General features: G+C 37.4%; 1 protein-coding gene across 1 annotated transcript; it reads right to left on the bottom strand.

The window, feature by feature from the left end:
- Positions 1-8,791: 8,791 nt before the first annotated feature.
- Positions 8,792-14,993, bottom strand: rcc1 (regulator of chromosome condensation 1). The gene is made up of 10 exons (XM_066683491.1): positions 14,727-14,993; positions 12,988-13,074; positions 11,716-11,903; positions 11,230-11,409; positions 11,027-11,123; positions 10,784-10,906; positions 10,523-10,669; positions 10,229-10,348; positions 9,970-10,122; positions 8,792-9,558 (listed from the first exon to the last, which is right to left on the bottom strand). The coding sequence occupies exons 2-10, from the start codon at positions 13,058-13,060 to the stop codon at positions 9,383-9,385; spliced, it is 1,257 nt and encodes a 418-aa protein (XP_066539588.1). The 5' UTR covers positions 13,061-13,074; positions 14,727-14,993; the 3' UTR covers positions 8,792-9,382.
- Positions 14,994-16,290: the final 1,297 nt, after the last annotated feature.

The raw sequence follows: 16,290 nt of genomic DNA, 5'->3' as shown, positions 1-16,290 counted from the left end.
TAAATCATTTCATTTAAAAGAATGGGTAAACCTTTACACATGCTTTTTCTTGCATGATTTTGCTGCTTTTGATAATTAGTTATCAGTTTTTGGTGTATTACACTCTTAAAACCATGTGGTTTTGCAATGACATTTTCCATAGGAAACATTTGTTAAGCTTTATTTTACCAAAGGTTGTACACCAATATCAAAGTGTACCCCCTATGAAAGTTAGGGGTTCTTTATGCAGTTATGTGACCAGGATCAAGCAGTTATCAGAGCAATTATGATTATGATACCATTCCAGTATTCATATTCATTTTTTTTATGAGAGTCTGGTTTGTCAACTAAACTTTAGTTAACTGTATGAGAGACAAATAATTCCAGGTAGGCTCTGGACCCCCCGCGACCCTAAAATGGATAAGCGGTTACAGATAATGGATGGATGTATGAGAGACAAATAACAACATCAACCCTTTCAATTTGCTAAAAAGCTCACTTCCTTTTCCTGAAGCAGATGGATCACAATGTTTTGTTAAAGCTTCATCTTCCTGAGCAATTTACAGGCAAATAGTTTCCCAGTTTGCCTTCTTTCTGATGTACCATTTTAGCTACCAGTACATGCAGAGCTAGTTTCCCAAAAGTGGGTTTGGTTTTGCTAATAGCAGCTTGCAGACACTTGACTAATTTCTAGGAAATCTAGGTTCTATATCCCAAATGGGGCCATTTCTGAAGCTGGTTGTTTTGACCATTAAAGCAGGGAAATAGTGGCTTACATTTAACATTTTTAAAGTCTTTTATCTGAGTGTGTAGAATGAGAAAACCACATTTGATGTAGTTTTGTAGGACGCAAATATTTAAGACCTGCCCACAGTACCCTTTTTTTGCTTTACATTACTCAATACCAGTTCATGTGCTCATAAAAGTAATATGCTGTGATATAAAAAGAGATGAATGTCAACACTAATATGAGAAACTTGATTGCAGTTTTTTTTAACAGCATGTACATGTATAGTGGATATATCTTGAGCATTTCATTTTTATTTACTAATTATAATGTAAAATTTGCAAATAGAAAAGTGAAGAATTGAGTGAAGATGTACATTGATAGAATGCTTTTTGCTCACGATTATTGCCTGTTGTGAATGTTTTGCAGTGTCATGGGTTATGCCCTGTAAGTGTCCTCTTGCAAACATGAACTTCAATGTATTGCAGCCGCCTTTCTGCATCTGTGACAACTGCAGCTAAATTATTTATCTGATTCATTTATATTTTAATAAATACATTTTTGTGTGTATTCACCTACCATGTATATAATCATCATCATCATCTTATTTGCAGCTTAATCCCCTTCAGTGTCATGGTGTATGTATATTACACAGCCAATGTTTTATTGTTTGCTTTTTTTGTTATTATCAAAGAAACATGGTCAGTTGTCTTTGATGTGCATTTGCTCATAAAGTGTATCTGTGATGTGAGAATAAAGTTGAAGTAAATCCAAGAATGGGAGAAATTTCTGAATAGTCGGTGATAAAAGGGACAAGTTCCAAAGGAAGTAATCTGATTCAAGAGAAAATATACGCATAGAGTTTTATGCATATGTGGAGACACTATTACAGTTGCAACTGTAAAACGTATCAATTTGTTCTCAGTGAAGCAGTATCAGCGGGGTAAAGTATTGGAGCCAAAACAATATTGAATTCCCCATATCTTCTCATCTGATAGAATGGGTGAGATATAAAAACTAACCAATGAATAAAAACTTGCTCCATATATTCAGGTTTTTGTCATTCTGATTTATGTCTCAATTTAGACTTTATTAAAAGATACAGAGAGAGAGCCCTTCCCTTCCAGAGATAATCCCCTTTCAGCTCTTACTCTTTCTTTTATGAGGTAATGTTTTCTGCATATGTCATCATTTTTCTTGATGTTTATGTCACAATGTTTGCAATATGTTTGCAAATCTTGTGGAGCTTTTCACCTACAACATAACCAAACCTCAACATGAAGACTGGCTGCATTGAATAGTTAAGAATATATGCATATCAAAATATATATCAGACCATATATAAATTAAGATTAACATGTTTTCATCAAAGTATGTTAACATGCAGCATTAAAGTAAGTCTTTGTTCATGCAGCTACATAACTTCTAAACCTACACAAACATGGAAAGACAAGATCAGCCAAAACATTAAAATCACCTATTTCAGCTTCATTTTACTGCAGACTTTTTTTTTTTACCATATTCTTCAATAGTAAGGACTTTAACAGGAACGCCACACAAATAATACCTTGGTCCTGGGGGAGTTTTACCACTGAAGAAAAGAGTGAAAGGTGCTAACAATGTATGCAGATTAAAGGAGACGCTCCATTCTGTAACTGTAAATAGTGTACGTAAAGCAGGATGGAGTGAAGCACCAAAAACGTTTACCTCAAGGTCTTACTAATATTAATTTTGATTTTTGTCAGATCCATTTCAAAAGTAGCCCTCAGTGTGGATAGTCTATACATACTCAAATAAGAGTAGTGTTAGTTCAGTGAATTCCTCCCAAATAACCAGCTGAACTGGGCATAGAAAAAGTAGATGATCAGACAACTAGTTTCTTGAATCATTGTGAAGTGAACTTTATACCAAATATCTGGTGACCTGGATGTATTAGAGAGCTTGTAATAAACCTATCTGAAACATTATCAGTTTCCATGGATAATAAACTGGCTCTGGGACTACAAAGCAGTATGATTCATCACCTAATAAGTTGTACCTATTAATGTAAATTTAATTGAGTAAACACAACTACTTACTACTTTCTCTGGTTACCTCACATCACAACACAGTTCCTCAGATAGGAAAGAAGAAGGAACCCCTACCAGCAATGAAAACACTACTATAACTCTCATGCCTCGTGAGCTCTGTCAATCATTCTGCTGAACAAGAGGAAAGGAAGGGAAGCATACAACACAAGTAAATGTGTTTTCACACCCCCAACCTTCAGGCACAGAAAAACACATGACTCAGCTGGGGTGCAATTCCCTGCAGCATTAAATAGTGCTTTTAATGGTTACATTCTCACAATAAACTCATAATGTAGGTATCCAAACATCATGTTGTCATGTGAATTATTCTTTCTTTCTTTTCCTCAAGGAGCTGAGTGCCATTACATAAAATGTAGGGTGTCAGAGATCAGAGAATTTTTTTCAGTCACTCAAAGGCAGAGTGGGAGAAAAGCAGTAGCGAGAGCTGCTGTAATGGTGAGGGACCCCTGACAGCAGGTACTTTCATCAGCAGGATCAAAACCTGCACACCACCTTACATAGACCCAGATTAGTCACAGCACAGAGAGCAACATCAGTGAATACGCTGTGGGTGGGAGTGAAGAGAGGGCATCATTAGTTTATTAGAGGAAATGTACTTGTGTCTCAGCAGACTGAATAGACACACAGGAGAACAGTAATAAACAGTAAGATAAATAAAAAATCTGCTCACCCCAATTTGACCGAAGTACACACATAAATGTATCTATGTATGTATTATTGTGTATTCTCTCTGCTTTAATTAATTACAAGTGTGTATGTGTTTGTTTATGGTTGCTGATATATGTCCAGATCACATTATTTCTGTCATTTCAGCACAATACATGTATTTTACATTGTTAATATTTCATGATGAAGAAAGAGACAATTTTTTGCAGTGTTTGCAACTTTGCTCAGATTTATTTAAACTGCAACTACTATGTTAATTGTCAGATGAATCTCCCAACTTTGTTTACCTTTATATTTTAAGATTATTTAGAGCTATTTATGCAGAAGAGAAAATGTCTGAGGAAGTGCAGGATTTAAATAAGTAAGCTCAAAGATATGGTGAAAAAACCTTAAAACTGCTGAGAAGATTCAACACCCCTCCTCACCCAACCTCCTGCCAAATGCCTGACTGGCCTTCCCAAAGTTGATGTGAATGAGAAACATGCCACTTCTAATACAAAACAGACAAAGCGGAAGAGCCCACAGAATGTTAGATAACAACAACAACAACAACAAAAACAACAAAAAGTCTGATAAGCATCATTCACTTATCTGTAAGGATTCCTCTTTCAGAACAGCAGAGGAGGCCTTTAATTCCACCTGCTGCCTGCTGTTCAACACAATAGTCTCAGCTTTTGGAAACAACAAATTTAAAATTTATATATTTCTTTTTAAATGTATTTTTTAAAACCCTTAAAAAGCAATATGTACAAAAAAGAGGCAGATATCCTGCATATGTTTAAAGAGTCAGCTTTAGTCAACCCCTTTCTCCCACATTTATTATTCTTGATGTTTATGTGACATGTGATGAAGGGATCATTCTCAGTTCATCAAAAAAAGTGTTACTTTGACAATTGACAGACTTCTAGACTTGCTCTTATTTAACTTCCCCAGCAATCGCTATGTGCAAGACACAGTAGTCATCAGGGACGTCATGTTGTCCATGTATGCCCTAACTGGGGAAACTGAGAACCATCATGCAATCTCTTCTCACCTACAACCACATTAGAGGCCCTAATTATTACCTCCATTGCCATCGTAAACGCTAAAGGTGAAATGGTACATTCAGCAATCATACCGTTTTCTAATCGCTGCTGAAGCAGAGGGTGGAAAGGTGGCGCATCAGGTAGTGCCGCAGTCACACAGCTCCAGACACTGGGTGGGTCTGTGAGGGGTTTGGTGTGTTCTCCCCTTGTCCATGTGGGTTTCCTCTGGGTGCTCTGGTTTCCTCTCATGGTCCAAAAGTGTCCATAGGCATGAATGTGTGAGTCGCCCTGTGAAGGACTGGCACCCACTCAAGGGTCTGTTCCTGCCTTGCACCCAGTGATTCCGGGTAGGCTCCGGACCCTACGCAACCCTGAACTTAATAAGCAGTCACAGACAATGAATGAATGAATGAATGCTGGAGCAGAACCTGCATTTGCATGACCTACCACATCACTCCATTTTGGTGGGCTAACCTCTATTTGCCACTCTGTTTCACTGGGTGGTGTAATTTCTCATGGCAACTCTAGCTCCTTTGCTTTATCCTTATCAGTATACACACCACTGAAGTGCTCCTCTAATTCCTAATTCCAACTTTTAATCTTCCATATATCTCCTTACCGAAGGTCTCCACATAATTAAAAGGATTCCTAAAGCATGCAGCCCTAAAGCGATAAAACCCTTTCCTTGTTCAGCAACCTACCAAACCTTGCCATTCCATATTCATAAATATTTTTGTACAACATGAAGTGATACCAATATTTATCCAGTGTTTGGCAGTGTTTAAATCCACTCTCCAATTGTTTAGAGGGACTGAAACACTGGGTAATCCATTTTTCAAATGCTATTCCACCTTGGTCCTTCAGTAGTAGCAATATTTTTAATCTAATCCTTGGTTGTTTTCCCCCACTATATTAAGATCAAAAGCAGCACACTTAAAATATTTGACTGAACAATTGTTTTTTTTTCTTTTGTTAATTGGCAACACTTATCAATGATTTAGGTCTGTTTTAATATCAGCTGTTGTGGAGATGTGTTCATAAATAATCTGTGTTTATTGTCACACTATGGACCAATTTTTTTTTATCTTGAATCAACACAACTGTTCTTTCTTTGTCTTCTCCAATTGTCTGTGCAATTGGCTCAATAAAGAGTGAATCGTGTGGTGATAAGGGGGCATTATTTTCGACATTCCTTTTCATAAGGTTGTTCTGGATGAATTCCCATTTCCATTAAAAAATAAAGGAAGTCACCCAGCTAACCACCAGGTAATCCAAACCATAGTCTGTTTTATCTGTCTGTCAGATTTGGGAAAGTATTTCACAAAAAGTTGATAGTATTTGTGCATATAACTATAATCCATACATAAAGCAGATATAGGTCTGTAAGAACCACATCTTGTCTCATCTCTTTGCCCATTTTGGTAATTACTGAAATTACTTCTTGTCTCCAGAACAATGAAATATCTTAGCATCTTGGAGTCAGTACTTGGCTTTTTTTTCCCCAACTCGTTTATAGCTTTCCTGACTTCTTCTGTCATCTCCAAAATATTCTTTTTTAATCTCCTGCAAAACAGTATTCAGAGAGGGACAGTTTCTCTCCTGAAGTCTAAGCATATAATTTGCTGCCAGCTTTAATGTTTGGAAAACCCATTATTTCTGTTGTCTTTGCTGCACAGTGCCTCTTTTCATAAGAATGAGACTGAATTCCGGATGCTGAAATTGATGCATTTAAAAAAGAAAAGGCCAACAGCAGGGGAATCGTTCTGGTAGGAAAGTGTTTTAAGCACGTTTAAGCTAAATTTGAATGATTATTTTCACTTTGTAACATTCCAACAGATCACTGATTTAAATGTTCAGTCCTTTATGCATCACCTACACAATGTTACTTTGTTTACATGTTTTATATTTCAATATGTATATATGGTTACTTTAACTTCCATAATCACAATGTCATATTACAACTGCACTTTATGTAAATTATGTAAATAATGTTATATATTGCACTTCTGGTTAGATGCTACCTACATTTCATTGGCCCTGTACTTGTACTCTGCACAATGACAATAAAGTTGAATCTAATCTAATCTAATCTAATCTAATTCTTTTCACCATGTCAGAATGAGTAAATTCAACTACTTTTACTTGCACACACTGTTGATTAAAGATCTCTTTTGCTCACACAGAATATACATGATCTCCACAGAAAAGCCTTGCGTCATTATGCTTAATGGCCATATATGGACTAAGGGACCTCTGTTCCAAAAATCTGGTACAATACATGATATGCAAGTTAAAACAGAAAGAAAAGCATTAGAAAACTGAGAAAACACAGAAGCTGTGCTCATCACTCACTGTACAAAATCATAAAATAAAATAACTTTCTGTGGTGGAAAGCCATGCTCTAATGTTTATTCAATTCCTGGCCGGCAGGAAATTTGGGGCGGTGAAAGTGAAGAAACAGCACTGTCTTCCTCGTTTAATCCATGGCTGAGGTGCCCTTGAGCAAGGCACTGAACTCACAACTGCTCCCCAGGTGCTGGGTGTGTTCACAGCCCTTAGTGCACTAGTTCACTGCCACAATTGGGTTTCATTTTATAATGAAGAATAATTTCACATTTCTTTTGAATAATTGAATACAATTATTGGGTACAGCTTAATGTTTATTTCTTATTTATTTGAAATTTGTTTCAGTTCATTTCTAACTACACATATCGTTCTTCATTTATAAAGGTGCAGCTTAAATCATTTAAAATCCCTTCACATGAATTATGTAAAACATAACATAAAAGTCTCCCAAGTTATAAACGGGACGATTATGGGAAATGTCATTAAAGGAAGGCTCTTAATTTCGATACAATGCAAATTATTATTATTATTTTTTGGGATCACTGACAGCACTATGCACTTCTAGTGCTAAGCCAAAATGATGATAATGGATGCCATTTACTTTGGCACTTCCGTACACTCACTAAATAATTCATATGTACACAGTATGATAAACACTGAAATCATAGCTTTAGTCTGTATGGATTTAAGATCATTTGACTTCATATGCAGTGTCTGCAGTCATTAGCACCAAGGCAAGTACATTTTACATTCAGTTATTTTAAGATGTGGCTTAATCCCTGTTCCTTTGAATTAAAAATATATTTATAAAGCATTTGAAGCTGAAAGGGGTCTCTCAGAATTTTGAGGGGAAAAAACTATTGGACATGATGAAAATAGGGCGACCAATTACGTGCTTGCATAAGAGGCCGTTGGCATTTCAAAAGTTTAGGGATTAAAAAAAAAAAAAAAAAAAAGTAAAAAAAACAATAAGAGCCTTTCACTCAAACACTAAACAATCCCTGCATGACTCACTGAGGAAACACAGAAGAAAGGATCTCACATACAATTCATCTGCATATTTCATAAAAGTCATCCTCCCTTGGTTTGAAGTAACATCTATGTGATTAGGAGATAACATCAGGCCATCTGTTCAGGTAAGTTATAAATGTGTGTGGATACATTTTCTTTGGAGACGAAGCAGAGCATAATTAAAAATATTTACCTTGTTTATTCATTCATTATCTGTAACCGCTTATCCAATTCAGGGTCATGGTGGGTCCAGGAATCATTGGGCGCAAGGCGGGAATACAACCTGGAGGGGGTGCCAGTCCTTCACAGGGCAACACACACATTCACTCACACCTATGTACACTTTTGAGTCACCAATCCACCTGCCAACGTGTGTTTTTGGACTGTGGAAGGAAACCAGAGCACCCGGAGGAAACCCACACGGACACAGGGAGAACACACCAACTCCTCAGTCACCCGGAGCAGGAATCGAACCCACAACCTCCAGGTCCCTGGAGCTGTGTGACTGCGACACTACCTGCTGCTCCTTTACCTTGTTTATATCAGGTCAAAATATTTGTGTTTATAGGACTGCTTTCTTTTTAAAATGCTTATATCTTAATTGGAAATTGTACATGAACTGACAGTTTAAAAAATAAATATACTTGTGCCAGACAAAATCAAACCTCTTCTGCTGAGTATTGAACTGTACATCTGTTGGTTTAGCAGCGTTATTTTACTCAATCAGTAAACAATGTGTCCAAAGCAATCTATCCACTGTTGTTAGATTAACCTTGACCTGTCATGTCAAAGCAGATTAAGCCAATAGTAAAAGACAGAAGTGTATTATGAGAAAATTATATATCTATATCTCATGTTCCAACTAACCAATAAAGAAAAAAAAATTATATAGCTCTCAGTAAAAAAAAAAAAATTGAACTTTAGAAATACATTTTTATTACACTTCCCATTGGGCCAGTACATCATGGATGCAATCAACAATTTGTATTTGCATTTTAAGGAAAACAGCATTTCACCATTTACAGCAATACCAAATAAACTTTTTCCCTCCCCTGTAAAAATGTAAAGAACACATTGCCGCTGCATAGACTTATTGCTCTGACCAAAAGGGAATTATTAAAACTGCATTGCAGGGAACCTTCTAAAATACCTGTTCGACAATGAAATAATCTCAGTACACATGCATAACGGTCGCTCACAGCAAGCAAACCCCATAATGTGAAAGTACTGATCCTCATTAAAAAGAATTAAGAAATAGAAGCAAAAAACAGTTTTTTAAAAAAAATAGTCTCTTTGATCATGATCTACTGGAGTATATCCAGTGAAGCTCTAAGCTCTCCACAAAGTGGAAGAAATTTTAAATCAGATGAGACCCACCCATCTTGCCCTCTTCACATCACCATCTCGCCCAATTGGCTGGCATGGTTCATTACAGGAAGTCTTAGTAACCGCCAATTCCCTATCCCAGTTCAAGCAATGGTTTTCAGTTACCACTGACACAGTAGTTCCACCCAGATCCTCCACATGTGGGTTTAATATCAACTCTCCTGCTTATCTTTGACCAATAAAACAGTGTGCTGCCCTCCACTGGAGACGGAGAGAACTACCCGGTTCTCCAATTGTTTCCCTGCCATTTCCAAAGGACTCCATAAATCTTCCTCTTCTCCTGTGCCCAGCTGCAAGTTAGTGCCCATGCCCCAAGCAAAAACAGAGCCTGATGCACAAAAAGAGACAATGAAGTTCATTATAAAAAAAATTGTACAATATGCATCTGCAAATAAGCACCAAAATAGCAAGTCACTAGTTCTATATTATTGTTCTGATGTCAAAAGAATTTCTGTCCATTCTGAACATATCACTGGCTAGTAAATAGTGTATTAGCATGCTATTTTGTATTATTGTATTGTTATACATTATTATACATTAATCTCATTAAAACTTTCATATTTTACAGACAATCATACTACTTTCTCCTTATCACTGCCTGAAAGACTGTTTTATTATGTCAGTTACAGCTATGTATAAATGAAGAAAAATAATATGGAATTACATTTTATACATTTTGGAATGTACATATCGAGTCTAGAAATTATACTGTAGTAACTGTCACAAAAGTTGTTCCAACCTTGTTTAGTAACTGCATAGCTCACAGATGCACCGCAAGCCACCATACAGGCCCCACTGATCCCTGCAACTGGGGTGGGCTCACTTTTTTCTTCAGCACCTTCTCCAAGGCCCAGACGTCCATATTCAGCCCGACCAAGACTATACACCTGTCCTGGTAACAAAACATCACTTTAAATTTTAAGATACTCTGTCTTTATATTAAAAAAGAGCAGGACTGTTCACCACCATTTTGTCACTTGGACAAAATGGACCTTTACCTTCAGTGTCCAGGCAGACAGTATGATGTTGGCCTCCAGAAATTCCTACCCAGGAGGTAGTGGAATTCTTGAAAGCAGTGAGCTTTACTGGCACAAAACACGTGTTTGTGCTTTGGGTACCTTCAACACAAAACAAAATATACAGACTACTTAAAAGGACATATTACAGTCATGCTCACACTGCAGGGAAAAGGAGAAATTTTCCTACATACATTAATTACTAATTCATGACTAAATCTAAACTAATTAAATGTCCACTGTGGTGCATTTCTGAACTATTTTCAATCCACTTACCCAGCTGGTGATAGTTGGAAAGGCCAAAGCCATAGACATGGCCATCATCAGAGACCGCAAAAGTGAAGTATGCCCCACAGAAGACATCTGTGAAGTGAACTTTCCCTCTAGGTTTAACCATGACCATCTGTGGCTCAAGCAACCTCACTGTATAGGAGAATGACAATACAACATCAATGCTTTGAGCATTTCATAGGAAGAACTGTCCAGTACACTTATTTTATTCTTCACACCTCAACCAGTCATAAAATTAACACCTACTCAACCCCTTTCTGCCTCCTCGGTTGGCGAAGCGCTCTGGCACCCGGCCCAGCTGCCCCTGCTCTCCACAACCACACGTGTAGATTTCACCATTCAGAGTGAGCATCACCAGGTGATCATTGCCTTTAATTTTAGAGCCATGAATATAACATTAGTTAAAAAATACATTAATTCATTAAAAAACAAAACAAAAAAAACTCATTGTAATGCCTCAGATATTACACAAACAAGCAGAATCCTCACCTGAAGCTATTTTAACCACAGGTTTTTCTAGAAGCACTCTGACAGGTAGATTACATTTTTTCATAGGTTCAAGAAGGCCAATGACACCATTATTGTCCTGGAAACAAAAGAGGATTTTTTTAATTAAATAAAAACAACATTCTTACTGCCCAGTGTTATTTCATATTTTAGCCACCACAAATATGTGTGTGTACACAGCTCACCCTGAATGAGCCCCACATGAATACTGCACCCTCTTCTGAGAGAGCCGCAGTGTGGCTGTCTCCTGCAGACACCTGAACCACCTTCTCTGTCAGTTCCACTTTTCCTGGAACCATCTCTGTGCCTTCCTCTGATGTGTCTCTACCCAAGGCGCCTTCATCATTACAGCCAAAAGTGTAGACCTGAATAAACATGCACAAAATTTAGGCATTCAAAAGTACAAATACTCAACAAACTGACAGATCATCTGTGTCCCAACATTTCCACAAACAGCGAAAGCACTTGTCTTCTGTTTCATGCTGAATGTTCATCTCCCAACACTTACCTACAATAAAGACTTTATTTTCCAAAAATAACCATAGTATATAGTAAATAACCATGCTAATTCGTAAAATGTTTTTGGGATGTACCTTTTCAGATACACTGCACACTTGGATTTCTAATTTTGACTGCATAACAAAATCACTCAAATAAAGTTAAAAACTTACATTTCCTGTGTCACTGAGGCAAACGGTGTGCATGCCCCCTGCCACTGCCTGCACAATGCCCTCTGGAAGGGTCACCAAGGCTGGTTTCTTTCTTTCTAGCACATCTTCTCCAAGGCCCAGCTGACCCACATCACCTTGTCCAAGCACTAGGACCAGTCCTTTCTCCTGCCCATGACTCTTGTGAGAAACTAGGCAAGGCAATGCAAGTTTATTTATAGAGCACCTTTCATACAGAGCAATTCAAAGTGCTTTACAGAAGAAAAACAGTTAAATTAAAAGCCAGAATAACATAAAAGTCCAATAAAACAATTACATAAAATGAGTAAAATGATTAAAACAATTTAAAGTGATACAATAAAAGAAATAAAATGCCGTTACAGAAATAAATGTGCAGAATATTTTAAACTGAGCTGTAAGCTGCTCAAACAGGAATGTTTTAAGCCTTGATTTAAAAGTGTCTAAAGTCAGGGCTCTTCTAATATTCTCAGTCAGCTGGTTCCATTTATGAGCAGCATAGTAGCTAAACGTTGCCTCTCCATGTTTAGTTTTCACCTGAGGCAGCACTCTGACTAGTTCCTAAAGATCTGAGAGCTCTGCTCGGCTCATATCTCTGTAGCAGATCTGATAAATACGCTGGCCCTACCCCATTTATAGACCAGTAATAACACCTTCAAGTCTATTCTGTAACAGACTGGTATCCAATGTTAGGATTTGAGGGAGGAGGGTTGATGTGATCTCTTCTTTTGCTCCGAGTGAGAACTCTGGCAGCTGCATTTTGAATCAGCTGAAGCTGTTTAATGGTCTTTTTTGGAAGTCCAGTTAAGAGACCATTACAGTAATCAATCCTGCTAGAAATAAAGGCCTGGATAAGTTCCTTTAGTCAGAAAATCTCTAATCATACTGAGGTTCTTAAGATGGTAAAATGCTGATTTAGTAACCGCTTTAATATGAGACTAAAACTGAGATGAGTCCATTGATACACCAAGTTCTTTAGATTTGAGGGCCCTCGAGTCCAGATATGTATTCAATCTTTGTCTCTCATTGTTGTTCCCAAACAGTATAATCTCAGTTTTATCTTTGTTCAGCTGCAGAAAATTGTGTCCCATCCAGTTTGTGATGTGTTCAAGGCACTTGCTTAATGAGTCAACACACAAACCAAAGATGGATGTACTGCACTTTAAAATGGTTAAACCTGTTATAACACTAAAACAACAAAAACAATGCTTAAATTTAACAAATTGTCCATCATCTAACAGATTTGGTTAACATTACCTTTCACTTTTTTCAGGGAAGTGTCCTCAGCTTCATTCACTTTTTGCCGCTTTACAGCTTTTTTTGCAGGCATGGTGACTCAAAATTCTAGAAAGTCAACAAAATTAGGAACAAACTATGAAAAAGTAATTGAATGATGATCCACTTTAACAACCATGACATCAAAAGACCTGTCAATGGGGAGGAGAGGGGAAAAAATCCTTTTCAGGTCCTCTGTGGATACAGAATCTACTAGGAATCACTAGTAGGGGCACAAGGTAGATTAGCACATTGGACATCTCAGACACAGAAAATGTTACACAGCCAGTTAACATACTAACATCTTTTTGGACTGTGTGTGGGTTTCCTCCAGGTGCTCTTTTTCCTCCCAGACTTGGAACACAAAACCCCTCACAGACCCCGGGAGGGGATTAAACTCACCAACTCAGGGCCTTGGAGTTGTGTAGCAAACAACTTCATAGTTTCAACACACAACGCAAACCGTTCACGAAATAGTTAATACACAAACCGCAAATCAGGGTTAGGATTGGATCAGATGGATTGAACTGGAATTTTTGCATTACTCTTCTTACAATTAGTAAGCTAGTAAATCTATATGGAGATATTGCACTAAAAAGAAGAAAGGAATCATGATAAGTGAAATGAGAAAATTTAGCTTGCCATGCTTATCATATTTTAATATTTAACTTCATACACTGGCTCATTTTGCTTAACCATTGATTTTTTTTTGCCATTTTACTATAACTACAGAGCACTACAGTAAGGTTACTGTAACACTACACCTCTGTTTCAGTGGGTCTATAGAAATAAAAATGAAAAATAAGATAATTTGCCCACAAGCTGTAGTTCAATACTCTACTGATGGAGTTAAGTCACAGCTGTTACACACAGATGGCTCTTGCTGGTTTGGCCTCAGCTTTATTCAGATATGACTGACAGGCACTCATGGAAATAACATAAGTGAAGAACCACAGTGCAGGTCTTTATGGGTTTCTGTTGAGACACAGCCATATGGGGAAGAACAAGCAGCTGCTTCTCTGTGCAAACTGGATCCTCTGCGTTTTTAAACGAAGTCAGTGTGTCGAAAATCATTAGGGACATATGTTACCTTACACTTCCTACTATCCAATTTTATTAACTTTACAGTAAAAAGTTAGATACGTATACCTATACTATACATAGGAGTGTTTAAAAGCGTGTTTAAAATAAATTTTCTATTACAGAACACTACAGCAGGAAGGAAAAGGTATTCCTTTATTTTTTTAATTCCATATTTGGTAATCTTACAATAATTCACTGTTTCCTTTTAATTTCATTACCATCACTTTTTGTCCATCAGTTTATTACTGGTATTCAGTTTACTGCTTACAACGAAACATCTTCGATATTCTCGAAAAATATATCAGAACCTGAGCTTCTGATCTCACCGTATCACTCCGCCCCTTTCCCCGCGGTTTCTGTGACGCTAACGACAAACTCACACTGAAGTCCGATATTAAACTGTTATTAATGAACGCGTGTTATACCGAATAACAGGAGAAATTGCGGAAAACGGGAGCTGTAGTTCAAATCCCTACAACTGAGAAGAAACTCAAATATCCGCTGGGGTTCATTTGAGTAAAAGCCGCGAGCTAACGTTAGCAGCCGGCAGGATTTACAAACTGCAACAGGGAAAGAAGTCCGTGCAGAAAACCAGAACGCTCCCATAAACATCTGTCATACTTCACCAGATCACTTACCTCCAGAAAAAGATGATAAAGCGTTATTTTATCTTGTGGTCCAGAAACGCACACTCTTTCAGCACGAGTTGGAGCTCTGAGCGTGAACACGAGTTCGGCGCCTCCTCACCCTACATTTATTTCTCTGACAACTTTAAACCAGCCAAACACACACGGCGCCGCCTATCGGAACGGAGACAATAAACACCCTTTATACACTGGTTTGTGCCAAACTTTTGTCGACGCACATGATATCCAACATTGTATTATATTTTGAACCCGTGTTGGAAACGGATGTTTAGTTGTGCTCTCATCGCTTATGTAATCTCCATAGTAACGCACGAAGCCAGTTGGAACCCTCTGGAATAGCCACACGTAAGCCCAAGGTCACCAGTCGTTGCCCATGGACACGGGGTTAGCGGGCTATAATTATCTCAGCAATAGGGTATGGAGCAATGGAACTGTTTTCTTCCCCTGAGTCGTGGATTTTTATTCAGTAGCTTTGAAATACGTTTAGGTTGTTATCTCAAACTAAGTCATCCAAAATATGTACCATTCTTGTGGCTGAATTTAATCAAATTTAGTCTTAAACGATCTCTGAAGTGTAGTAAACTTTATTGTCATTATACAACTGCGACAGCAATAAGACGAAATTGCATTGTCACTCCCAGGCAAAAGAGAACCCACAGAAGTAATAATAATAATATTAATAATAATAAGTAGCAGTAATAATAATAGCAGGAATAACAAGAATAAACAAATGCAAGAAAAAAACTATGCAACTTTTTTTAATATGAATTATTTCCTAATTTCTTTTGTTTACAAATCAGAGTCCACTGTGCCGTAACTCTTTACTCTGTTCAAAATAAGGTGCACTAATGGAAAATGAACCTGTTCCCTGTTGGGTGAAAGAGTCCAGGCTAGCTGTCATGTCAGCACTGGCGTCGTTGCGAGGTTACATGTATTTTGTGGAGTGATACCTGAAGAGCTTCAGATAGAGTGCCAGTATAGTGTATTATTGGCACTGCTGGAACGTCTGTAAGCCAATCACATTGCAGGGTCTGAAATAAAACTGTGGTTTAATTATATTTATAGATCAATTTAAAGGGAATCTCCACCAAATTTACTACATAGTTAAGTTGTTTAAATGCAATTCAAAAACTAATTTCACATGCATCAAGATGGAACCAGCTGACTTGTCACAGTTCTTGAGTGTTCCTGACAGGAACCAGACACCAGAAAACCTGAACACCCGAAAACCCACAAATGTATTAAAAATCGGTGTCAGTTAATTGGTTACTGTTGTAGAAAATGTATCCATTGAAGACATCACAATTTCTGCTCACTTAATTCATACTAATTCCTACTGTTGGTTTCAGAGTGCTACTGATATTCCTAAATTTAAATCCAAAATAAGTCATTAATAAAAGAAACAGGCGGCATTAGGTGGAAATCCAATGTGTAATTATACAAAATGCATCACTATAGTCATTAAAATAGACAAAATAAAAAATGTTATTCTTTACTCATTTTAAATGCTGAGTTTAGAAAAAGGTGATGAAATATTGCTAGCATACTTAGTGAC

The sequence above is a fragment of the Hoplias malabaricus genome, chromosome 10, assembly GCF_029633855.1.
Source record: "Hoplias malabaricus isolate fHopMal1 chromosome 10, fHopMal1.hap1, whole genome shotgun sequence".
Lineage (NCBI taxonomy): Eukaryota > Metazoa > Chordata > Actinopteri > Characiformes > Erythrinidae > Hoplias > Hoplias malabaricus.
Note: the sequence above shows the minus strand (reverse complement) of the source record. Positions and strands in the feature narration are given on the sequence as shown.

What these genes read in the sequence shown, in the direction of transcription:
- rcc1 (XM_066683491.1), bottom strand. Translation starts at nt 13,060, where the DNA reads ATGCCTGCAAAAAAAGCTGTAAAGCGGCAAAAAGTGAATGAAGCTGAG. An exon ending in TTCCCTGAAAAAAGTGAAAG is followed by an intron (nt 11,904 to 12,987) that starts GTAATGTTAACC and finishes TGCCTTGCCTAG; the next exon opens with TTTCTCACAAGAGTCATGGG. An exon ending in TTCCAACTATCACCAGCTGG is followed by an intron (nt 10,349 to 10,522) that starts GTAAGTGGATTG and finishes TTTGTGTTGAAG; the next exon opens with GTACCCAAAGCACAAACACG.